This window comes from Mauremys reevesii, linkage group 2 (assembly GCF_016161935.1).
Source record: "Mauremys reevesii isolate NIE-2019 linkage group 2, ASM1616193v1, whole genome shotgun sequence".
Classification (NCBI taxonomy): Eukaryota; Metazoa; Chordata; order Testudines; family Geoemydidae; genus Mauremys; species Mauremys reevesii.
In genome coordinates, this window is record NC_052624.1 from 251187627 (window position 1) to 251215042 (window position 27416).

General features: G+C 43.1%; 1 protein-coding gene across 8 annotated transcripts in view; it reads right to left on the reverse strand.

Annotated features, from left to right (window-relative positions):
* Positions 1-27416, reverse strand: part of NCALD (neurocalcin delta) — a 148032-nt gene that overhangs the window by 7619 nt on the left and 112997 nt on the right. For 2 of the 8 annotated variants that reach the window (XM_039526194.1, XM_039526191.1), the window contains one exon: positions 10902-11300. In XM_039526194.1, the coding sequence (XP_039382128.1) occupies positions 10902-11279 (378 nt within the window). In that variant the 5' untranslated portion in view covers positions 11280-11300. The other 6 variants (XM_039526195.1, XM_039526192.1, XM_039526189.1 and 3 more) reach the window with 6 other exon arrangements.

Here is a 27416-nt window from a genome sequence, read left to right on the forward strand (position 1 = left end):
TTACCGCACCAAGTTTTATATGTGCGTACACTGACTTAGATATAACAACCTTATCTGGGTCATTCCACAGAGAAGAAAAATCCTGGTGCCACATCAAAATTGTACTGTATCCAACATATTTTATGTATTTACTCTTCTATTTGTGATATATTATGTTCCTCTGCTATTCCTGCTATTAAGAGAGATAGATTAGAGAATTTTAATCTTGTGACAAAAAGAGCCATATTTTCTAAAATGGCTCCCTGAATTGTGCCTGCAAAATGTGGACACACCGAGTGTGCATGCAAACCCTGTATTTGCACATGCAAATTGGAATTTTTGCATGCAAAACAGGTAATTGTGCACCTAAGTCCCTATTTGCACATGCACAAATACATGTTTTCCAGATACCACAGGTGCACATGCAAAATTTGTAGCAGCCATTTTATAAATTGGCCCAAGTCATCAACACTTTGGTTATTTCCTCTCCCCCTCTGATTGTTTTTCATCCTGGGTGTAGGCCCAAGATCTCTTAATTTAATTCCACTTTCTAGCTTGCCATCTGCCCCTTCATGAAGGCCCTTTGCACTGGAGGTTTTAACCATCAAGTCAAAGCGGACTCAAGGGAACTGCTTCTGGAGCACAGCAACACAGCTTCATCACCTGGAGGATACTGTTAAGTAATGCAAGACACTTCCTTCTCTGAATGATGAACGTCCTGCTTGCCCAGCATTCACAACTACTTCCCTTTTGTCAACAAAACCTGCTCACCTTTCAGAGCTCATAAGTTCTAAATAACAAACAGAATTACACCTTGAGAAAGACATTTGTTTAATTAAATATTCATCTGTTTGATGAATGCGATAAAAAATCTGTCCCCTAGATTATGTCACTAACATTATGGCAACAGATTGTGCTGGGGGACCTCTAATAGTTCCTTGACTCAAGTTATAAAAATGATGGTAGGATCAGAAAAGGATGTTTCGATATTAATTGACAACTGAATAGGGAAAGTGATGAGCACCTGATTCATTCATTATTGCTTTGAGCAGGGGGTTGGACTGGATGACCTCCTGAGGTCCCTTCCAACCCTGATATTCTATGATTATCATCATGATGTATATTGAAAGTGCCCAGCGGCGCAAATGAGGATTGGAGTCTCACACTGCAGGATAATGTCTAAACAAAGGCCGGCACAGTGCCTATCCCAGAGAGGTTACAATGTAATAGACACAAGAACAGAGAATGAGGGGATAACACACAAGCAAATTAACATGGTGATGGCAGGAATGGGGAGTGAAGAAGAAAAGGAAGGAAGGACACTCAGAGCTTACACCTGCCTAGCTCCGGTTTGCAGAGATCACAGCAGCACTGATCCTTAGAAATCTGTCATTCATTAAATAGCTAAACTTTTATTTAGTGGAGAGGTTAGTGCATCCCAGCATGTTAGAGCACCATATAGCATAAAGAGAAAGTGTGGGGCAAAATTACATTAGCTGGGCTCGCAGTCACGGTTACACTCCTAGTAACCATAGTAAGAAAATGCAGATTTTTAGAACAAAATTGTTTAAAGATGTCCTCATCCTACAGGGTCCCTTTAACAGAAGAGTGTTAAAAGAATAATACATGAGATGTTCTAGGAGAGCCCGAGCATGATGGGAATAATAAAATGCTCCTTTCGTGCTGAAAATGATGTCTCTGCTCAAATCTTTATGGCCTTACTCAGTTGTTCAGTGGGAAGTTTCCCTATGTAATGGCCAAGTGAAAACTAGTTAAGAAACTCAGGATTTGCCCCTGTATTAACTGAGTGTAATTATACTGTCGTTTTAAATGAGAAAGCTCTCAAAAGGAAGCAGGTTTATGTAATAACGTGAAAACGTTCAGATAGTCCCTAATTTGGGACCAAATGCTGCTCAAACTTCTACATGGGCATGCAAGGGTGCAAGAGCCTTGTTCACTCCCTGTGCCTCCGGCATGGGACAGAGCATAACGGGAGTCCTTGGGCTCTTGGAACCATCACTGGTATTAATCACTGCTGATTGCTGACTATACACAACCTCCGACTGTGCAGACTGCCCCTCACAGGCGCACAGCACTGGTTAGGACAGCTAAAGTTGGCATAACCCTGGAGTAAAGAAAATCACGATGGGGACCAAACCGAGTCCTGCGAGAAGCAGGCGCAGCTCTCTCGGAGGCCCAGGGGACATAGACCAGGTATATATTTTATGACTTCAGACATTTTAAAAGCCAGAAGGGACCATCATAATCATCTAGTCTGACCTCCTACATAACACAGCCCACAGACCTTCCCCCAGTAATCCCTACCTCAGGCATGCGGGGGTGGTTTGTGTGGGAGGGGAGAGCCGGGGTGGGGGGAGGGGGAAGTACACCAGTTTTATCTTACTCTGCTGTTGGCTGGTTTTCCTGCTGAACTCTCTCTCCCTCAGCTTTCCACATTTGCTGAGTGACAAATGGGTGCAAATTTCACTGCTTTGCCACTTACCCACCTGTTTATGACCAATTGACACCCAGCATGTAACTGGCGCCATCCTTTATTCCACTGCTGAATTTGGCACAGTAACTTCCATGGGGGCTGCACCTGCTCCCTGCATTTGACAAAGTGTCTGAGAGCCAGTGATGGGGGTAGTGATGACAGCATGAATTTCTAGGGACTGGTTTTAACTGTACTAGAATCAAACAGAATGCTATTCTTTCTTTTTGACTTTCGTGCTGTTTTAGTACAGGGCATCTAATGAAGGGAACAAGGGCCTGATCCCCCACACACTGAAGTCCCATTGAGAGTTTTGCTACTGCCTTTAAAGTAGGGTGACCAGACATCCCGATAAAAACAGGATCATCCCGATATTTAAGTGTTTGTCCTGCATCCCGACCCAACCAATCTTTGGTCAGGACGCATTTTGCTCCGATATTTGCTTCGCCAGCAGCACTCGGCTTTTTTTTTTCCCCTCTCTCCTGCTCAGCCGGCACGAGCTGGCCTCCCCCGCCGGATCTGGAAGGGGTTACTACTGGATGCTCGGCCGGAAGTGACGCCGTGGCCGGTGGGGAGCCGCCGGTTCCCCCACCTCGCTCGTAGGACTTTGCCAAGAGCCTTGCACGCCATGGGGTGGGGGGGGGGGCGCAGGGCGGGGCCGTCTGGCCTCCAGCGGCTCCTGGACACGACGTGGGGCCATAGCAGAGCCCCACGGTAATGTCACCAGCTCCCGAGGGTGTGAGGCCGCGGCATAGCCCCGGGGCGGTGAATCGCGGGGAGCTCTGGGGGGCAGACCCCAGAGAAGCCCTGTGGTAACCACGTGTCCGCTTTGTGGCAGGGATGGCTCTGGACAGGCTGCCTGAGGGCCAGGCGCTGGGCTGAGCCGACGAAGGCAGAACAGAGAGAGGCCTTGGGCCAAGCTGCTAGGACAGATGCGGGGGAGGCCGAAGGAAACTAGACGTCCAGCCACTGCCTGTGACCCCGAAGAACCCCCAGCTGTGCAGCTCGGGGGGGGGGTTTGCTACTCCTGGGGTGGGACATTTGGCAGGGGAGGCAGAAGGCTCCGCTTGAGGGTACTCAGAAGAGACGTTTGAGATTTTTTTCTCTCCTGCTCCGCCGGCAGCACTCGCCTTTTTTTTTTTTTTTTTTTTTTGCGACCCTCCCACCATCCTGATATTTTCTTCCTCTCATCTGGTCACTCTACTTTACAGGAAGACACCTCCAGACCAGTTTCTCCCTGGCTTACAGATCAGTTAGCTCACTAAGGGCTTGTCTTCCCTGCCAGCTAAATCTGTGCTACTGCAATTGATGGTGTCGATTTAGTGGGTCTGGTGAAGACATGATAAGTCAATGGCAGAGTGCTCTCCCGTCAACTTCAGTACTCCCCCTCCCTGAGAGGTGGAAGCTATGTCAACAGGAGACGCTCTCCCATTGACATAGCGCAGTGTAGACACTGCAGTAATCCGATCTAAGCTACGTCAACTTAAGTTACATAACTTAAGGGAACAAAACTAATTAGATAAAACTAATTTATCTCAATAGTACAGACCAGGCTTAAGAGGGATGGCCAAAGCCACTTCTGTTTTTCTTGTGTGACAGCTGAAAGTGCTACACTTGTCCCTTGGATAAGTATTGGGAAGATGCCCTGGCAGCTCCACAGGATCAGGTTGCGTTGAAGTTTTACACTTATGGCAAAGTTTAAATCTCTTCACTTAAACCCTTAATTTTACTCAGGTCCTCACCAAACATGTACTATTTCAGCAAGGGGGCAGACTCAAACTCTTTAGCTGGATTTCAGCTGTAGCTTGAATGGAGTTGTTTGTACGGTGGGTGGACGTATGCTGGAAGTGAAAAGGAGTTTGTTATCCAGGCGAGGAGTCTGAGAGAGCATATGGCATTGCAACGTTTGGGTGGTAAAGCACTGTGACCCCGGAGGGAAACTGGGATGGAAGGAATCTTTCCACAAAGCTTTGTGGATGCTCCATGCCTGCTCCTGCGCCCAAGAGGCTACAGTAGCCAATAAATTTGCTGTGATCCTCCTCTAGTGTGGGCAAAAGTTACTCCAGCCATCAGCTCCTCCCCTCAACCCAGCCACAACATGCTGCCAACCTGCCATGCAGGGCCCCAGATGGGGTCTTCCAGATCATGCCACCACCTTGGGGGAAATTCAATCCAAAATTCCTTTGGGGATGTCAGCGACTGACAAAAGTCATGACACTCAAAATTAAGCATCAAACTCCATCCTTACAGCAAAAATGAATTGCTGCAGCTTAATCTGAGAGAGCTAAAGGACTGGAGTTCTCACTCCCCACACGTATAGATTAAAACACAGCATTTTCCAAATATACTTTAGAAATAATTGTCTGGTTTAATAACTCCATAGCTGTGGCTAGTTCCAGAGTCTCTCACAACAGGCCTTAATTGAGGCGCATGGAGGCTCTTTGTACAGGGGTGAATTTCACCCTGTGTGAGTCACTTGCTATGTGTTGCAGGCAGCATGCTATAAATAGGGTTCAACATGAGAAAAGAGCTTTGCCAGCCAACCCATCAGCCTGAAGGGTATATGGAGTTCTACAGGCTGACCTGCACTGTCAGTGGTGTTCACCCCTTGGTGGATGGCCTGCACAAAGGCTCCTCAAGGCATGGGAGCCCCACAGTGCCCCTAAAACAGGGCTGAATTGGAGTAACATGGGATTTCTGTGTCTAGTGGGAACCAAGATCGTGGTATCCACGGTGGCTCTGAATAGGCTGAAACATATGGAAACACTGGAGCACAGGCTTGGGGCAGGGCCATGAGATCCAGCAGCCAGGAACCTCCTCATGGGGTGGTGGAAGCGGCTTCTATTGCAGCACCTAGGCTAGAGTAGCTGCTGTGCAGGGGCTGCAGTAGTGATTTTATTCCCTCTCCAATCCTGCACAGCTCCCCACAGAGCCTGCTAAGTTAGGTATTTGCATGGCTGGGGAAAGGAAAATGTGACCCCAAGACAACTGGCAATTGGCTGGAGATGCTATTTCCAAAAGACTTAGGAATTTATCACATCCAGACATAGGCACTGACTCCATGGGTGGTCTGGGGCTGGAGCACCCACAGGAAAAAAATAGTGGGTGCTCAGCACCCACCAGTCCCCCGCCAATCAGCTGTTTGGTGGGCCACACTGATCAGCTCCTTCCCCTCTCTCCCAGCACCTCCCACCTGCTGATGATCAGCTGCTTGGCAGAGGAGCGGGGGGCCGGAAGAGGTGGGGTGGAGCCTTGGGGGAAGGGGCGGAGTGAGGGCGGGGCTTCGAGGACCAGCAGGGGTGCAGCACCCTCCGGGAAAGCTGAAAGTCGACGCCTGTGCAATTGAACACACACTGTAACTAAAATTATACCCTTTTCTTTCCCTGTGCACAGATCTGCCCAGTGTCTCTTCAGTTTCAGCTCTGCTGCTGCTATTGGTAAACGCCTTCTCACAGAGCGTGCGCAAGAGCAGGCACGTGAGCTTCCCTTCTCCCCACCCAAGCACTGCACTGTGACCGGACTGATGTCATACAATAATACCACCTGGCACTTTTCATCAGTACAGCACGTCACATTCCAGGCTATGATGCTATTTACACCCACACTAGCTCGAGGAGTGCTCGTGCGAGTATGTGTACATGGGCAGGGGGTCACACCCCCTTACCTTGTAGTGCACACGTTGCCTAGTAGCCAGGTGTTGCAGCAGCTAAGTCCCTCTGTGGATCTGTGCCCAAGTGCTCTAAAGCACACAAAGTCAGCAGACTGACAAAAAGAGAAACAAAATGTATTTCATCTCCTTGATTTCACTTAAAGGAATCCCTGGGGCTCCTGGTAAGAACGGGAGGCGGGGGGATTTCCAATTAAATGATTTTCACATTGATGGTGTCCTTTTATGCATTAGCGTGATGCGTTGTCCTATGCAGAAAATCAGCCTAAAATATAATAAATCCTACTGTATCAATATGCAAATGTATCATAGATCAGAGACTTGTAATAGGTTCCTGAGGGATATATCAACGATGCAAGCATAGCTCTTTTTTTCTTCTTCCAACAAAGAGAAGGATCTTGATGACTTATGTCCGAGTGGAACACATTTGATACAGTGTCCTCTATTCCCACAATTAAAAAACAACCAAACAGCCCCCCCCCCCCGCACACACAACCTTGTTGAATTACAGCTCAGATTGTTAAAGAACATTTCTTATCAACTCAACCACTAAAAATTAATCTCCAGTAAGACAACAAAACATCCACATCAATCTCAGTTTCACATGCCTTTGCCAGTCAAACACACTCACGGAGCCCTCCCCATCAAGCCTCAGCCCTCTGAAATATACAGATGAGAAGTGCTATAGAAGTATTATTATTAACGATGAGGTATGCAGCAAACTAGGGAAATGTGATCTAGATTAAATTACTATTAGGTGGGTGCACAGCGGTAGAAAGATCACACTCAAAGAGTAGTTATCAATGGTTTGCTTTCAGATTGGGAGGATGTATCTAGTGGGGTCCTGCAATGGGTTGTTCTAGGTCCGGTACTTTTAAACATTTTCATTAATGACTGGGATAATGGAGTGGAGAGCATACTGATAACATTTGCAGATGACAAATCTGGGAGGGCTTGCAAGCACTTTGGGGACAGGATTAGAATTCAAAAGAATTCGACAAATTGGAGAATTGGTCTGAAATCAACAAAATGAAATTTAGTAGAGACAGGTGCAAAGTACTTCACTTTGGAAAGAAAAATCAAATGTACAACTACAAAATGGGGAATAACTGGCTATGTAGCAGTAGTGCTGAAAAGGATCTGGGGGTTATGGTGGATTGGAAAATTAAATAATGTGATGCAGTTGCAAAAAAAGCTAATATCACTCTGGGGTGCATTAACAGGAGTGTCGTATGTAAGACACGGGAGATAAATGTCCTGCTCTATTCAGCACTGCTCTATCGAACTTGGGTGCAGGGGGCTGGACTAGATGACCTTTCAAGGTCCTTCAGCCCTACATTTCTATGGTTCTATGAATTGGGACGGACAGGGAGACACTTGCAGGCAAAGTTGCCTGACAAACAGAACTTATAGCTGCATTATGTAGCAGGCAGCTTCTCTATTTGGGAAGTTCCCTTTAGTCTGCAACAGGGGAGCAGTCGCTGAACAAAACTTACCAGGTTTCTTAGATTGAGATTCTCACTGACAAACCTTAGAAAGTCCCTCAACATTTTGGCAGGAGGGGGAGAGTTGGAAGCATAGAGACAGGTAGAATGAGGAGCTGTCAAGGTCTATGAGCAGGGGAACCAGAGCAGTATGGCAAGGGTGCCAATCAAGGTTGGTCCTAGACCAAATGGCACCCCAGGCGAGGAGCATCTTCAGCACCCACCCCACTCCATGTGTTAAGCTTTTGAATACCTACTTTTTTATTGCATGTATAACCCATTTCACAACTTTGATACATGATTTGCATATATGATTTATCCCTGTCATATAAGAAGATAAATTTGCATGCCAGAATATGCAAATCTATTTATTCATGCCGTATATAAGCAAATATGAAATACCTAAAACGTGTTATTTCTAACATTCTATTTTTCCTTTTGTTGCTGATAACAAAAACAGCACCCTGAACCTGGCATCCCCCAAGCCCAGCACCCCAGGCAGTCGTCTGGATCGCCTTCCCTATATCTGGCCCTGCTGCCAATACTGAATGGTTGTTGAATACATTAATTAATGGAATTTGTCCCTAAAAATCCAGTGCTTTGTTGGCCTACGTGATGAAAAACAACACAGGTGGAAGGAAGAGGTATCATATTTTTAATGCATTTAATTTTTTTCCTCCAGTGATGTGATGATGTGTCTTGCAGCAAAATGTGTTTTGTGAAATTTCAAGTCTGCGTGTTGCTATTATAGAAGGAGTCTGAAAAAAAAAAGAGAGGGAAAGAGGAGAGGAGTTTGGCTGTACACATTTCAAAAGAGGTCTGACACTGTATTCAATTCTCTCTGGTTTTAAAGCTAGGGCTGGTTGGAGTCTGACACTGATTCTTGAGTGGTCATCTTGAGCACCTTCTAACCTATTTGTCAGTTTTTATTTGATTTGCGGATTTTTGTGTTTTGTTATTTTGCCCTGAGAGCCACGTTTTTTTTTCAAATGCAGTACAGTGGCCCATGGGGGTTGGAGGGAGTGTGCAGTCTCAGGTATGCATCAAATAACTATTGTAGTACATGCTCCGCACACACGAGGTGGCAAACAACTAGCCCAATTCTCCATCTAGTAGTTAGTGCATCAGTTTTCTTTAATGAGCTGTACAGTCGTTCACACTGATATGAGTGAAGAGACACTCTCCATCCTTCCATTTTTGAAGTATAAATGGATAAAATCTGATTTCAGTTTCATCCCTTCAGTGCCCCTTGATTTCAGTGGGGTTTTATGGGTGTAAATGAGACCAGAATTTGGTGCTTACACGACTAGAGAGGAGCCAAAGTCAGTTAGTATCTAAGCAATCTGATTAGCAGATCTGTGGCAACTGAAAAAATAGTAGTTTCCTTCATAGGAAAACTACAAATGTTGTGAACTCCATTCTCCATATTTTTAAATCTATTTTAGGGTTTTATATTGCTGGCCATCACCAAAGTGTCTGCAATCCTTCCTTGTCTAATAGTTAGGCCCCGAGTGTGCTTTATGGTGGTTCATGAGCTTTTTCAATTTTCAGGGATAAAAAATCCATTTGGGTGAGGGACAATTTTTATTTGTTTTGACTTTTTTGTTTGTTTGTTTTGCAGGGGAAAATTTGTGAGGGGTGCAATATCTTCTCACTGGAATATTTCGTATAGTTTATTATGGCACACAGGCCAGGTTATGTGTGTGTCTCTGAAAGAAGAAAAGTGATTGCCTTGGCTAAGGAAAGCGTGTTTTATTGGCCCAATGAAGTGTAATGCCCCAGCCCACTTTCAAAATGATCTTAGCAGCTATAGAGTCAACTTCAGAAGAAGTGACACATTGGTCAGCTGGTGAAAATGACTATAAATGGGTGCCAATTCTATACTGAGGGGATGTAAAGAGAGGTGAAACCAGTCAATAATTCATAAGAAGCTGCAAAATAAAGCAGTGTCCCTGCATACACTTTTATACCCTCCTGTTATCTGCTTTTCCTGCTACAACCCTGTCTTTCTGTCCCCTCATCTGAATTTCTGCCATTATTCATATTTCTTCTGAATGTCCCCTGTAAGCAGATGCAACTTCACTGATGGTGTTGTTGTTGTACCATTTATACCAGTCTGAATTTGGCACACAGTTGTTAAAATATTCATTCATGCCCCTCAGAGTTAGCAACATGAAGTCCTGTTTAACTTTCAAACAAGCACACAAAATACAAAAAAAAAAAAAAGATGACGAAGGTGGCTGCAACTGAGTCAAGTATATGGTCTGATGTATATGGAATAGAACGAGTGCCATCACTGGTTACTGTTGGGAGGATGTTCAAAGACAGACTAATAAAAAGGAGCAGGATGGCATGCATTATAATGGTTCTACCATATGGAATTAGCCATCATAAATTGTAATTTGTATGCATTCCAGTCCCTCTATTTCTATCAGATCTTTAAATATGAATAGTATCGTATCTAGTTAGTACTTCAATATCTCCAGTGACGAGGAGGCAGGCGCTTCCCTAGCAGAGGTGGATTGCACAGATTAAAACTATGCAAGTGTACTATAACAAAGAAAAAAATGAAGCTTTCAATGAATTTGTTGTGCCCTCAAGGGGAAAGACACATTAGAGAAAGATGAAAATGGGGAAGAACTCATAAGTGCAACATTAGATAATATACCTGAAGCCATGCATGGAATCATAAGAGAGGGCTTGTCTACACTGGAAAATTATATTAACTAACACAATGTAAAGCTCTCAGGCCATGTCTGGACTAGGAAAAGAGCTTTCAAACATTTTAGCTATTTCTTCATACAATATGATTTTAAAGAGGACTTTGCTCTTAGACAGACAGGGCCAGTCCCGTTTAAAAATGCGTTAGCTGGTCTTGGTCATCCCAGGGCTCCGCACTAGGGTGACCCACTAGCAGCTGACATGATGATAAATATGACAGTCCTTGTCTACATGGAGTTCTTTGTAATATATATCATCATGTTAGTTATCGTGTTCAAACTCAAGGTAATTTCCCAGCATAGGGAAGCCCACAAAGAAGCCGCATGGTTACTCAGTAAAGCTTCAAGTAGCTATAAACATCTCCTTTTCTACTTCAATTGGTATTCCACCTTTGCCAAATTTAACAGTACCTTTTTATGTTCAAGCAAATATATAGTAGACTAAAAATGTGGGAGAAGATATCACAATAACCATTTGCGCACCCAACATTCACAGTACTGCCCCCACAATTTAATAAGAGTGAAAGAGAAAACGTAAAACCCTCCTGAACAGTACATACCTGCACTATCTCCAGCATTTCTGACTTACTGATGTATCCATTTCCATCCAGATCATACATGCTGAATGCCCACTTCAGCTTTTGCTCCAGTTTACCTCTAGATGTTACACTCAAGGCTATGATAAATTCTCTAAAGTCTATTGTTCCATCGCCGTTAGCATCGAAAGTGCGGAACACGTGTTCCGCAAATTTAGAAGCGTCCCCATAAGGAAAAAAGTTCCCATATATTTTCTTAAACTCCTCCATAGATAAATGTCCACTTGGACAGTCTCTCAAGAAGCCTTTGTACCACTCCTGGATCTCATGTTCTGTAAAGTCTGTACTTTCTAGCAAATCTTGCATGACCTCAGGACGTAGTTTGCTGTTCTGTTTTCCCATCTTGGTGTCAAAAATTTTTATCTGAGGAGGAAAAAAAAACAAATTAATTTTGTTTTTCATTGGGGGTGGGGGGAGGGAGACAGAAGAACAAGGATTTGAATTTTCTGACACTTGTTGACTTCAGTTCACTTACTCTAAACTTTTTGCCAATGTCAATAAATGTATTTTCGATACTCCTTTGTAGCCAGGAATAAGAGCTATCCGATAATTGTAAATTTATTTAGCTAGGGTCCTTTCAAAATCTTGTATGGGGAAAAAAGTGATCTGCTAACCACCTCATTTACAATATTTTAAAGTCATTTCCCTTACAATAATCATGAAGAAATATTCCTGAACACAACTCATATGTGCAGTTTTTCAATTAAATCACGGTTATATTTTGTTAAAGGCAAATTGCTATGTACTGTATTGTGCTATAGGTGCAGTAAGGATTAATGGCCTTTGGTTTTTAAATACCATTTCAGAGCCTGATCACGATACTCTAAAGGACAGTATCATTAATTTTACTGGTAGCTTAAAAAAGCACATCTCCACCTCATTTTCATGGTTAAAAGTGCTTCTCCTGATAATTGCTGTGCATTTATGTGCAGATTCCCCAGCTCTTACTAAGTTCCAGCCCGTGACTGAATTGTGGAAAGCCATTCTTTACAAACAAAAATTAACCCAAATGATCGGATTCATTATGCAAATGAAAGCCATGAAACATGATTTATGAAAATGTAACTTAAATGGGTCATGGCTGTTTGTGATTTAATCTGTAAAAGCCTTCAACATTGTTATGCCCGTGGTAGATTCACTATTTCATAGGGTAGAACTTGTGAAAAATATCTGTAATGGCTAATGAACTTCTAACAAAATATCTCTGCAGGTTCACGATACAAATTTCTTCTTCACTATTTAAAATGCATAACAATAGTCGGTGGGAAATGTAATGTTTGGGGGAATTTATATCCTGCCTCTCCCCCTTCTTCCCTGGAAAGAGGAGGTGAAAATCTAGGGCCTGTCCTCATTGGTGCTGAGCATTTCCTGTGTGCTGCTGAGCATCTGCAACTCCCATTGAAATCATCAGGAGATATTTTTCAGGATCGGGCCCTTAAAATCTAATGCTTATAGACCTGAACAACAAAACCAAACTGGCCTTTATAAGAGAAAATGTCTGTGAAGTACTTTGAAGTTGGAAAATACCATTTTAATGGTAAATATTGCTACCACCTTTTCCTCACTCACCCTTGTCAAGTGATGCATTATAAAGCCCTGACAGGATCCAAGGCCTGAATTCCTTGGAGATGGTGCAAAGGCTGTTGATTTATGGGCCAGATCTGATATTCATGAGGTCAGTGGAAGGACTCTCGGTGATTTCAAATGGACGTTGGATTGGGTTCATAATGAACAACCTGGGAGTTTTCAGAGTGAAGGGATTACATTAAAGCAACCAGACATTTTCAGGCTGGCAATCTTGGAGTTTAGACCAGGAAAAATGACACATGCAGGTTCTGGGAGCAGCATGGAAGATCAAACTGCCAGGTGAAATGATGTAGGTCACTATAAAGCAGCATTGCTTTAATTAAAAAACAAAACCCAAAACCCCTTTCTTGGTTTGGCACCGGGGCTTGCCATTATTACACAATTCTGTAGGTTGTGCTACTTTCAGGGCATAAAACTGGAGATGTAAGTGCTATTCTCATCTGAGCTATGAGGACACTATGCGAGAAAGCTGCAGGAAAGGATGTGTTAGCATTTATAACCATTATAATCCCTAGTTTGTGATGTTTAATATCCCAGCCATTTGACTGAAACTTGCAATGAACATTTTCAGTCCAAAAGCTTTATCAAATCAAATGTTAATAAATGGAGAGAGCGGCACCTCATTCTGGGGTTACAGAAGTGCAAACATTAGTCTTTTATAAATTTATATTAAGATGCATGTGAAATATACTTGCACCAGACAATAAAAACACAGCATAAAATAGCGCACACACACAAAAAGTTATAACCGTAATTACTGAGCATCATGATTAGAGCAACTAGCATTCTTCTGCAGGGCCGGATTTTGCAGTAGGCACAGTAGGCATGTGCCTAGGGACACCAGCATTCTAGGGGTGCCAAAAAATTCAAATTTTGCCATGCCTGGGTCCCAGCAGGAGGCGGGGCTTGCTGAGAGGGGAAGGGCCCCACGCAACCCTGCTGGAGGGCTCCTTGCTCAGCCTGGCGGACAGTCATCTCCAGCGGGGCTGGTGAGTGTGGCGGGTGGGGGAAGGGCAGAGCTTGGGAAAGTGGGTTTGTGGGGGGGGCTCTGGACAGTGAGGGGGTGGGGGGCACTGGGCAGTGGGGTTGGGGGAGGTCTGTATATGTTGGGGTGCGGGGTCAGTGTGGAGCACTTGGCTGTGCAGGGGGTGCTGGGCAGTGGGGTGTCTAAAAGTTAAAAGCGGCAGGGTACCCCCGCTGCCCATGGTGGTTCGGCGCTCCTGGCCATGGTGGGGGCACCTTGCAGCTCCTGGCTGTGGTGGGCGCAGGGGTTGGGGGGCTCTGAGCCCCTGCATCTAGGGGTGCCCAACATGTAAACCTGGCCCTGTTCTTCTGGCCTTCTGGGGGAGACATGCTAAGCAAATTTACTTGCTGAATGTTATTACAGAAGAGCTAATGGGATGAAATCCATAGCTGGTGTGAGAGAGAGGACAATGCTGTTGAACTCCATGAGGTTCCATCTGATTATGCTTGTAGTGCATGTGGACCAATATGTTCCTTGCGCCAAAAATGCTCCCCTAAATAGGCCACCCTCCAGAAATTAGTCATAGTGGGATGAATCATCCCTGTTTTATCCACAGGTGATACAAATCCCTTTGCAGTCTGAGTAGAGAATCCACACTTGGAGATCCTTACAATTACTTATCTATTGTTGCCTAGCTCTTCATAATGGCTATGTCTAGCTCAGCTTAGATTAAGGCTAGAGTCACTGAGCTAAAACAATTTTTACTACAAGCAGCAAAAACAAAAATGTGGACCTGGTTGTAAATATTTCTCCATCCCTTCCCCCAAGTGTAGGGACTGTAAAATCTTAGCTTTAAATAATAAAACATTGCAAGGAATTAATGAACTAAGATCACTGTGACATTTGTGGGAGCAAAGTAAAATAGCTCATATATTGAAAAATAAATGCCAAGAAGACATAAAAAAAGTTAAGAGTACTGAAAATTATTTTTCATAACATTTCTGCACCAATAGTAATTCCTTCATCAGATACAGTGGTGAATGGCATGGTATAAATAAAGAGTCTTTCGAATGGGACAGCATAATATACTTGTGATGATATCAACATACTATAAAAGTCTATGGAGATGATGTTGCAAGGTCTTGACGGGGTCCCCAGCATGCAACCTGGACTGTGAGACTGCTGAGCCCTGTCCCACCAACCTGGGCTGCCTCTCACACTGTGATGCTGTTGGCAAGCTACAAATCTCTGGCAGGAACTGCACTTACACAGCCATCCACAGGCAGGGACACACCCACCTGAGTTACATGAATGCTTCTCCCAGCCACTCATGAACCAACAAGAGAGAGGCTCCAGCCAATTCCTCCCCCGCAGCTCCCCAGAACTGTACCAGCTTGCCCGGGTCAGAAGCCTGAGCAGTGTAAGTTTATTACTCAGTCCGCCCCTCCCTTGATGTGGAGAGGACAAACACTAGCCTTTGTAAACTGAGCTGAGATTTCCTGTCAGTGCTCATGGGCCATTATAAGGATGTTCCTTCCCTCTGCACCCCATATTCTTCACAATGATATTATTAAGATATGATTATGACATAGTTATGATGTATTTTATGCAAAATAAGTCATGTGAGATGTCATTGGAAAGATTATGATTTGATGAATAAGATTATCATATTTGTATGCATGTAACATTTTTGTATCTGAAGTTATGAACATTAACTATTGTGATGGAGCAAGGGCAGGTGGCTATAGAAAAGTAGTGGGAGATAGATACATTAGCCCCAGGTTAAACAAATCCCTGGTACCAGGATAAGTAAATGGCAGCTGCTCCAGGTCAATTAAGACACCTGGGGCCAATTAAGAGCTTTCCAGAAGGCAGGGAAGATGCTATGTTGATTGGGACATCTGAAGCCAATCAGAGGCTGGCTGAAACTAGTTAAGCCTCCCAGTTAGTCAGGTGGGTGTGCATGTCAGGAGCTGTGATAAGTTGCGCTGTTGGAGAGACTGAGCTGTACACACACAGATCAGGCACAAGGAAGGAGACCCTGAGGTAAGGGTGAAGTGGAGCCTGAGGAAGTGGGGGCTGCTGTGGGGAAGTAGCCCAGGGAATTGTATGTGTGCTGTTCCTAAAAGGTCAGGTACCATAGCTGATACTATTAGGGTCCCTGGGCTGGAGCCTGGAGTAGAGGGTGGCCCTAGCCTCCCCTCCTTTGCCCCCCGATTAATCACTGAGCCTAGGAGACAACAGAGACTGTGCAAGGGAGGATAGATTCTCCTCACCTCCCTTGTTGACTTATGATGAAAATGGCTCAGTAGACTGTGACCCTTGTCTCTTGAGGGAGAAGGGTTAAGGGGAGGGTCACAGTGAGCCTCTGAGGCTAGCGAAATCCATCAGAAAATGCAGGACCCATGGAGACAAGGACAGAACTTTGTCACACTATGTATCTGTATTTCACACGTAGTTACACCTGGGAAACGCCCACTAAACAAGATGTTTTCATTCTAGACCAGAGGTGGGCAAACTACAGCCCGTGGGCTGGATCCAGCCTGCCAGTCATTTTAATTTGGACTTGAGCTCCAACTGGGGAGTGGGGTCTGGAGCTTGCTCCACTCTGGCGCTCCAGATGGGGAGCAGGGTCAGGGGCCACTCCTAGCAGCTCCTGAAAGCAGCGTCATGTCTCCCCTCCGGCTCCTATGCATAGAGGCAGCTAGGAGGCTCCGCTCCATCTGCTGCCCCTGCCCCAAGCGCCGCCTCCGCAGCTCCCATTGGCCAGGAATTTCGTGAACACTTATGACCTGCCATACAATTTCTATATCCAGATGTGGCCCTTGGACTGAAAAGTTTGCCCGTCCCTGGCTTACACTGTACAGTTCCCTGTGCAGAGCAAGATGATATAGTTTTGGATTTATACTCCAGAGAGGATGCATGCCTGAGAAGCTGGTAGTTGCCCTAGCTGTCGCCTTCTCATGCAGGGGCTGGTCAAAGTGCCTGCATGTAACTGCAGCTGGATGTGTCCCTAACTGTATGTATGCTGGTGAAAGTGCAGGCTGAAGCCTGGAGGGCTTTGCAGTTGGTCACAGCAGTACAGTGTAAGAGGGAGCCCAGGCCGGTAGGTCAGGTGGGCTCAGTGGTACTCCAGTTCCAGGCGGCACCCCAGGGGGAACCCGTCACACCTTCCTTTTTCTGCTGCTATCATTCTAATGAGTGCAGAGGAGAGCTATGACCTCCTTAATTTGGGAGAGGGTAGTTTAAAACTGGAGGAAAGGATAAGGTTGAAAGGAAGAGAAGGGAGAATATAATGATGGGTGGGCTGCTACAAGACTAAAGAGGAAAGATGGGGTGCAGGCAGAATGGAGACAGGCTCAGTGGGCACTCAGCACCTGACAAGGGAGACATAACTGCCTGCAAAGTTTGAAAGGCGTGAAGAGCCAGTTCTGAGACAGGAACTCCTCAGAGTGTTCAAAGTGGCAATAACAAGGCAAATCATGAGAAAATACAGACTTGATGATTAAGCACATATTTGGAACAGTGAGTACTATTAGATTGTGGAAAACCTTCCCAAGAGTTTGAGCCCCATTTCCCAAGCTATTTAAAACCAGAATTAACAAAACAATTAAGAATATACCTTAGGGAACAATCCTGCACTGACAGTGGGATGAACAAGAGAACCGAGTGGGGTTTTACAGCTTTAATTTCTACAATGCTATGAATACAGGATTTACATGTTGAGAGTTTCTGGTATATGAAGATGGAAAGTTTCAGCAACATGGTGCTAACTGTGAAGAATATTTCCCCACTGTATCCGAGCTGAAGGCATCTTATACAGAGGCCAGCAGAAATCATGGGATAGAACCACCTGAGCAAAACAACTTGACCTTGGTATCAGCTCAAAATCTTGTGGAAAATAATCATGAATCACTTCCCTCTTTATTATTGTTTGCCTTCAGAAACAGCTAACTCATGGTCTCTTAGGTACAGTCTGATCTGTGTCCAAGGAAAATCCACTAAGGGACAAGTTCTGTCTTTGGCTTATCCAAGTTATATAATTTGAGAGCCTCATTGAGAGAAGCAACTGGTAGGAATACTGCCATCTGCTAACCAATTGAATGAGGCCCTGACAATCCCTGAAATGGACCAAAGCTTAAGAGACAAAACAACATGTCATGCTGCAGCAACATAACCATTAAGGGAGGCTGCTATCTACCATCTCAAGCAAGCAGCATTCAAGTCAGTTTCCTAAACCCGTGTATATTGGCTTGTCTATAAACAGATTGTTTTATTCAATATACGTGGTTCTCCACTCATTTGCACCTCTACTCCCTTTCTCCACAGTAATTAGTGATGACTACAGAAGCCAAGAGTTACAACAATGGACACATGAAAAATGGAATCACATAAGAAATCTGTAACTCAGACTATCTGTGAAGTTGGATGTGGCTCTCTATTTCTCTCAAGTCTTGCAAGTGAGGAGACATTCATATAAATTAGTGAAAATCCTATGAAGCCACCTAATCCATCCTTCTGTCACTGCAGCATGGGACTCTGGTCTTTGCAATATAGTTTAGAATACTTGTTCTTCCCAAATTTCCCCCCCCCCCCCCTCATATATTGCTTCTGGTAATAGCCCCATTTATCGCCCTATATACTTCCTGTCCTTTGGATCTCGCTTCATAGAAGGAGGGTATTCGCTCAGTTCTGGCCTGACTCATCCCGACAGGATAGGGCTTGGCAACAGGGGGGCTCAGTGTGGGCAACCCTCCTCCCTCCCACACATGTGGAGAATGAGACGTGTCTGTGGCTTTCCCACCATCAGCTTCTTGTTTTTGGAAGAGAAGGCCTGTCTTAGGCCTGATGGGCCCCTGGCCTTATGTTTGACAGCTTCATGACACAGGTAGCAGCTGGTGCAGGAGAGAGAAGTGAAGATGTTTAGCCCCTTCGCTGTTTGACTGCCTTGTTTAGCTTGCCTACCCAGGTATAGTGGGGAAGCACAGCCTCCTTCTGGTATCACTTTCCAGTGATCCCATTGCCAGGCATGGCAGTAAGTGTGGGTGGAATTCTCTGACCCTACTCCAGGGGATTGGTTGGAACTGGGCATTCACGGCCCAGGTCTGTAAGAACAATGCACAGCAGGTTATGGCACTCTGCCTGGGCTCCATAGCCATGGAGCCACAGGGTCAGGCTTTGTCTCTTGCTGTCAATACCTTTCAGGTGTAGGTGTGTGTGTGTGTGTTACACCCATCTCTCCCCTCCCCCAACTGCTGTCATTGCTCAGTGAAATGCTACATATTTACTACCTCTACTCTTCCTTCATATAGCATGTCAGGTCTCCAGTCCCTGCTCCATCACATACATGCATATCTCTCTTCCTGTGTCCTGCAAGGGATTTTAGGAGGAATGGAAGGTGAATATTTACCTAAGCCAGCCTATTAATGTACACGCTCCTGTAAGGCATGTTTTCCTTGTGGCATCAGTTATTCCTTTAGACTTTCATATGTTTTGATGCTAGCCATGCTTTAGAATAATCAGCCGTCTCTCTTCAAAGAAGCATCTAGCTAACATAACACATTTTCTTCCCATCTGCGTATTTTGTTTCCCTCTGTACCCCCATCACTGATGGCTGGAAGATTGGTGTTGCCATGGCCAGATAATTAATGCAACTCCAACAGTAAATATGACAGTATGTGGGCAATGTGCTGTGTGTCAGCTTGTAAATCACACAAATGTGTCACATGAGGCACCAGTTGCCAAGATAAGAACCAGTGTTCAGTAATTACCGCAGTGCACAGTCACAGAAAGCTGTGTAAATATTCACTAGTATCTCCACAACAGGTTACTCCTGAGCATTTTTCTTCCTCAGCCTCTCTCAAATGTCTCCATTTTTTTTTCTTTGTCATTCACAACCTCATGACCTTTTCCAGCTGCCCTCTCCTCTTTCAGGTGTAGGTGAACTAAAGATATGTCTGCACTGCAATAAGACACCAGGGACTGGAAAATGTCAACTGATGGGTTCGCAGGGCTCAGGCTGTGGGGCTATAAAATTGCAGTGTAGACGTTGGGTCCAGGCTGGAGCCTGAACTCTGGGACTCCCAGAGCCCAGGCTCCAGCCCAAGCCCGAATACCCACACTGCAATTCTATAACCCCGCCAGCCGGAGTCACCTGACACAAGCCAGCTGCAGGTGTTTTCTTGCAGTCGTAGACTCACCATAAGTGAACAAACTGCAAGTGAATACCACACAAACTCCCAGCCTTGGTGGGCCAAACTATATTCTCAGTTCAAGGGATTTAACTTCTTCAATCAATTCATTGGCATCAATAGAATTACTCAGACTTTACCCCTGTACAATTAAGAGCAAAATCTGGTTGGGTCAAGCTTCTTCCGCACCCCCGTCCCCCGGTGCCACAGTTCAAATCTTGTGATTTGTTTCCTTACTACTATTTCTATTTTGCATTCATATTGTTTGTTTAACTATTGCAGCAGTACTCATAAGTGCTGGGCAACAGGCTGCTTTAAAAAAAAAATCAACATTTCTGCAGCATTTCTTCTGAAGGGAAAACCAACTTATTCAAAACTACCCAGGCTTTGCAAACAGCAGGGGGGAAAAAGATACAGAAATAAGATTTGGGCCTAGCCTCCCGGATTATAACCCTTTAAACTGTCAAACTGCAAACTCTGTAAAATTCATAGGAAGGATGCATTTAAAAACAAAAACCACATTCTTTTTGAGACTATGCACAAGTAATTTCAGCAAATAGAACTGTAATATAACAAAAGGAGTGCACCACATAAGAAGTATAATATGCAGAAATATGCTAGATAAAACTAAATTGTATAATGACCAGAAAGTAAAAACAGTGCATGAAGGAGGAGCAAAAAGAACAGAAGAAAAGGAAGGAGATCTGCAATCAGGAGCATTATTAAACACTTATACTTTATTTATTAACATAAGATACAGCCCTCATATACTATCAAATTGTTCATTGCTATTTAGTAATCTATTATAATTCCCTTTTACAAAGCTAGTTTAGTGAATACCCTTTGGTCTTTCATGGTAGCCTTGTAGTCTTAGCCAATGTCCTAATGTTTTTGTTGCTAAGGGTTTTATGCGATCATATTTACCATATTACACATAAGAATCCTTCCCAAATACAGGGTGCCCTCAATTGCTACTTAGACAACACGATGATATGCTCTTCCTTTATATCATATAAACCCCGCAAAAGCTAAAGACACAAATCCAAAATTTATAGCTATGTCCTGTGAGAGAGGTTGTGCAGCTGCTGGTCCTATTTGGGCTGCCCAAGTTAATGTGTTAGGAGCTTAGAGACTCTTATGGATATCAAACATCAAAAGCATAGTCAGTCCCTTTAGATTTATTCTGGCACAGAAGGGCTGCAACTGCAACCGTGTTGTCTCCTGTTTCTCTTTTTGTCATAATTCCTTTGTATTGTCTCAAAGATTGGGGGGGGGGGGAGTGGTATGGAGATGCAGTGCTCCTGTCAATAATTGATAATTTCAGGATAGTCTGCATCAATGGTTAAATGGATAACCACCTATTGTCTGTCATGTTATGAGCAGCTGTGCTCTTTGTTCCACTCTGGAATCTTTTAGAGACAGACAAATGGCAGTTATGTGTCAGGAGCTGGACTGCAATAGGAATGCCCTCACGCATTCCCCCTACTGTACTGGCTTCAGTTTAATCAGAGATGCCAGAATGACAGTCTCCTGATTCCATTGAGTTTCACGTAAGGCTGATGGTTTGCACCAGAAATATGACCAAGCATGAATATTTATAGCACTGAAAGGATGGGGACAAGTCCATATTATGTCAATTCATGCTTTGCAGAGCTGCGTGTTATACTGTGACTCCACTTAATTCATGGCCCATTCCAAATACCTGTATTTAGGAGGTCATAGCTTGGTCATAAAAACACTGCCCAGGTGATATTAGCATCTATCTATCGATCAACTGTTCGTTCATTAATCCCACCTTAGTATCAGACAGCATGCAAAACCTCAGATATTTAGGATGCAATCCAGCCAGGTACACATGGGGAGGGTGGATCCGATCCTGTCCCTCCAGTTATTTTGGCTTTTGGAGGTGTGCGGTTTTCACTCTATTAACATTTAAGAAAAACATGTTGGTTAAGCATTTATTACCCAGATCACTTACTCACTGCTGAGTGGGAAGAGCTTCAGAAACACAGCACAGCTCAGACATAATATTTTCCTCTCTTTGCCCTGCTCTACACTACGGGGGGAATAACGTAGCTGAAGTTGACGTACTTAGATTGACTTACCATGGTGTCTTCACTACAATGAGTCGACTGCTGCCGCTCTCCCGTCGACTCTACCTGCGCCTCTCACGACGCTGGAGTACAGGAGTCAATGGGAGAGTGCTCAGGGGTCGATTTATCACATCTAGACTAGACGCAATAAATTGATCCCCGCTAGATCGATCGCTGCCCGCCGATCCGGCGAGTAGTATAGAGATACCCTAAGATAAAATGAAAGCCAAAGGAAAATAAAAAAACATAGAAAGCCCATGTTGCTAAAATTGGAGGTTAATTCACAAAAAAGAGTCCAGCTGGTTTCCCTAGACCTACCACTTGGGCATGTTATTTCATATCATCTTTCCTTCTTTGTCAAGAGTATACTGAAGTCAAAATAATGCCAGTCTTCATACTGCTTTTTGTTCTTTAATTATTTCAGAACAACAACTCTAAAAAACAAGAATTTACCATAGGCTTTATTAATAAATGTAGTAAAATATTCATTTAACTTATCAGAACCATCCATGGCCTTTAAAGCAACTAACTCCTTGTCCCAGAAGGCTTCAGATGAGTCCTGTAGGAATGGAATATGTTTTTCTACCTTTTGTGGAGCTGCATTTTGGAAAACAGCAATTTTATAAAATATTTGCTGCTTCCTAATAATTATGGACCAAAATGGGAATAAAAAGTTTTTTCCAGCCTCTATTGCATTCAACTGTTTCACTGAGCATAGGGTATACCTAGTATTCATCAACACTGGTGTTAAGTTAACAGCCAGGGAGCTGGCAAAATCTCTCAGCTGGTTCCAGCTGGGGTGACTTTATCTAGCAGCATTCTTTCAGAAGGAGGCCATATATTAAGAAAATGACAGACATTTTCTGCAGTGAACCTGGCTTCTATTATGAGAGTAACTTGGGAGCCTGAAGTTTTTGTTCAAAAAACTCGGTGAGGGCCAGATTTTTCAAAAAGACAATAGGTGCCTAATTGGAGCCAAAGTAAGGGCCAGAGTTTAATGAGAAATCAGCACCCAACATGCGGCGATCCTCTGAAAATCTCACCATTTATTTTGGTGTCTAACTGGGAGCTGAGCATATTTCAAAGTCTGGCCCTAGCAGCATGTCTGTTTTGGTTTTGTTCTAATATTCAGACATCTAATGATATTAAAACTATTTCCCTTCTCCTGAAACAGCTCTTTTGTACAAGGAGCTCACTGATGGCAACAAAAACCACCCAAGTGCACAAAAACATTCCAGTCACTGGATGCATTTAGCAACAACTTGATCAGGCCTCTAATCTGGCCTGCATCTAGTTCAGTGCTCTTTGTAACCATATATGTAGTACACTTCTTGAATAGTGGTGGAGACTGAAACGGAATGTGCACCAGAAGCTGCCCGGCCCTAAGTAATATGAGAAGCCAATATTCCAGTGTGAATTCATGATCTTTCTTCTGTCTAAATAAACAGCATGTGACTCTCACAAAGAGCAACATTTGTGCTTAGATTATCCCTTAAAAAAATTGTTAACAGATGCTCTCTCATCCCATAGCTGTGAATTAGTGTTGAAAAGTTACAACAAAACCATGATGTTGTAAAAACTGGTGCAATGGATTCTGACAAGGGTCCAGGGTAATGTAAAATATTCAATAATAAAACAAGAATTTTAAAATTTTCATAAAGCAATGTTTATAAAATACAGAAATACTGCACATAACACATGCATAATGAAACACTATTTCCAAGAAGTCTTAGCATCTTGAACTTACAAGTTGAGGATGTCGTATCACTGGATCCTCAACAATCAAGCTGATTGAAAATTTTGGATGGATCCAGTTTCCAATCAGAAAAATCAAAACATTTTGCAGGGATGAGTCAATTTTGACAAAAGTTTTCCCAAATGTTGAAATGAATAATTTCAACTTTTATTTCACTCTGACAATGTCAAAATGTTTTGGTTTTGACTTTATCATTTCTATTTATTTTGTTTCAACTTTTATATCATCAAAACAAAACAGTTTCACATTATTGAAATGATTCAATGGTTCCAAATCAAATTTGGAGGGAATTTCTGTTCTGCAGGAGATTTTGAAAAAATTGACTTTGTGCTGTGATTCCAACTGAAGACAAATTTCAAAACATTAGAGAAACAAAATTCCAACAAAAATCCAGTTCCAGACCAGCTCTCTACTCAACAATAAAGCCTACTTCTTTCTATTATGAGTTAGTGTAATATTACATAACATATATATCATATCATCAATAAAGTAAAGTAATATCTAAAGTCTCTAGCCTCTTCTAGTAGAGTCAAAAGTCAAGTCCAGCCATTCTGATTGTACATACAGAACTGCCAGATCATGACACGGAATTCACATGTGAAATCCAAACTCTACTGAGAGTCTGTGGGAAAATATCCTTCCAGTAACTTGTGGCACAGCCTACAGCTTCTAATAATCTACTCTAGAAAGAGCAGCTGTTCAGCCATTCATATAAATATTGGAATCACCAAACTGTATTTGCAATTAGTGACCATTATCTATAATTTTACTCCACAAAAATATTAAAGTCAACCAATATTAAAAGAGAATATTTGTTATATCTCTACTACAAATTGTCACTTTTGTACAGTAACTGCTGAAATGGAAGATAAACCTATTTATAAAATTAAATTTTATACTACTGTCAAAATTAATTTACTCAAATGACATTCAGAATTGTGTATTTATCTTGATACCTCATTGTCATAATGGAATATATGGATAAAATGTGTGTGATATAATATAATAGAAATTGGTTTAACACAATATACTGTATGTCATATTCTGCCTGAATACTCTTGTCTTTTGAGATATATTCTATGTAAAGTTTACACAGAGCACATAATTCACACTATGAATTCTAGTACACATAGAAGACTTCAGAAGAACATCAGCCTTTATTGCCTTCTACATCAGATTTAACTGATTGAGACAATAGCTGATTTTTCCCCTGCTAGCTTGTTTCAGTAGGTCACAGCTTTCTAAGCGAGGTACAGTAATTAGTTTTCTTATAATGAAATAGAAGACTCATTCCTGAAAAATGCAAACACAAGATTTTTAAAAAGTAAAGTTTTTTAAAATTAAGTAGCAACATTTATCTATTAATTTTGAAAATAATGATTGCATCCTGTTCTGATTTCACATGCAAGGAGAGGCACAGACATGTCTTTTATCCAACTGCTAATATGTGCATGGGCACTAGGACCATACCCGATATGCAGTGATATTTACCTGTATGAACTGAGGTTTGGACAACATTCTGCGAGTCAATACACTGATTCTTGCAAAAGGAATTTAACTACATTTTTACAAATTACGTGCTGTGACACTCTCTCTCTCTCTGTATGCAGTGGCTTCTCTCTTTTTTACTTTTTATCATTAGATAATGTAACACTGACACACAACACAAGTATCGGCAGCAGGACCTCTTGTGCTTTAATGCATTAGCGTCTACTGCATGAGCTAAAAGACACATCTCTGTTATACAGGGCTGTAGTAGGCTCATCAATCTCTAGCTAGCCTAGCCACCACTAGAGGGGGATAGTGAGCCATTCCGAGCAAGCAGGGGTTAGGTGCAGAGGAGCACGTCCCCAAGCTTCAGTGACTTCTCAGTTGAATTGCCTGAAATCCCTGTACGGGAGACCACTTGTAACACTGACCCACATGGGGCATTGTCAGCGGGGACCAAACCTGGGACCTCTTGAGCTTAGAGATGCATCTTTTAGCTCATGTATTGTTAGCCAACACTGTAGCAGGCTCATCAACCACAAGCTGGCCTAACCACCACTAGAGGGGACACAGTGCCAGACCAAGCAAGCAGGGGTTACAATAAGGTACTAACAGAATTCACCATTCTAAGCAGAGGGACTAGCTGCTCACACAGATTAGTATTGTTTTACCTAACAGTATAAAGGTAAAAGGAAACTTTCTAACAGCATCCATTCATAATTTAGATTGTTATAAAACACATTAGGGGTGATGTTTCAGTCAAGAAACATTTACATAGTTCTAGCCAAGAGACAAGATAGATGAGATAATAGCTTTTATTGGACCAACTTCTGTTGATGAAAGGGACAAAACTTTCAGGCTACACGGAGCTCTTCAGGTTTGGGAAAGAAAAGCGGAATGTCTAAGCTAAGTACAAGTTGTGAGAGATTGTTAAGCATAGGGGGCAATGCCTGTTGTAGGAGGCCACTTAAAATCATCTTTCAATACTCGCCCAACACCTTCAAAAGGCAAGCGTGGGAACTTAAATTCATAACGCTGCTAGACACTAACAACTGTGGACTTAGCAGGGACACTGGTTTCACGGCTCATTATAATGATTTGTAACACATGCCTTCCTGCTAACCCTTAAGAGCCCACCTCAAACCCCTTGTCCATAACAGTCTGATCCTTACTGCCCATTCCATTTCAACTGGCCTCCTACAACATGTGACCCCTTCTGCTTAAGAATCTGTCGCAGCTTGTATTTACCTCGGACACTCTTCTTCCTTCCCCAGACCTGAAGAGCTCTGGGTAGCTCAAAAGTGTGTCCCTCCTACCAACAGAAGTTGGTCCAATAAAAGATATTACCTCACCCACCTTGTCTGTCTGTCATGTCCTGGGACCAGCACAACTACAGCAATACTGTAAACCATAGCCACAGCTGCTCAAATAGCATAGTGATGGCCACAGCTAAAAACCTAGATTGAGTATCTGATGTTTGCTCAGTCTTCACTGAATATTATTTCTTCCTCTTAACCTACCAGGATGCACTCATTTTCATTTGATGAGTTAACATCATTTCAGTGTTCATTATTACTGACCACTGAGGAAATGAACAGAAATGCATCAGATAACTGTTTTCAGACCAACCAGCCATTTTTTCTCATGTAAGTACAAACAATTTTTATTGGTGGTGAAAGTTTAAGCGGGAGAGCCAGAAAATGTTCTGACCCTTATTTCCAGGATTTAGGTTTAGAAATGCCAGGATGTATTCAACATGGCATAACAAAAGTCATGTTTCATAACTCCTTAGCAGTCCTAAATAAATAAAAATGCTACCTCTGGTTATATTTTCTGTGCCTGTTTACTTTTTGCCTCCTTCCTGTGCTCCATGTAGCAGCTTCCCTGAGATTTCAGTTTGCCATTCTCCCATTCTCCCCTATCTTTTCACTTCCCAGACACTTTATTTCATTCTGTACTTTTATTAAACTCAATACTGCAGTGCTAACCCTGTTATTTCTTTCATTCTTTAGTCTCTTGACTTCTGTTTTTGCTCTGTTTTCCCTCTCTTTCTTTCTCTAATCCTTTAGACCTAACCTCTTTTTCATATTATCTTTGGCCATGTCCCTTTTACTTTTTTCTTCTTCTCATTTTTGCTTTATTTTCTAACTCAGAATCTCAGTCTATGGTCTGTGAAGCACCATTTCTCTGTGGTGCCAGTTCTGGTCATGCAAACAATGAAATATTTGGAGATCCAAAGAACAGGATATTAGAAATATTGAAGGGGAGGTCTTCTGTGGTAGCATCTCTCTTTTATGAAATGGTCTGCAGAAGAAATTAGTGGGTGAACTCATGCTTGAGAAGTCTTCTCTTTCCTCCCAACCACCTCCCTCTCAGTAATTTCTCATCTCGCTTCTTCCC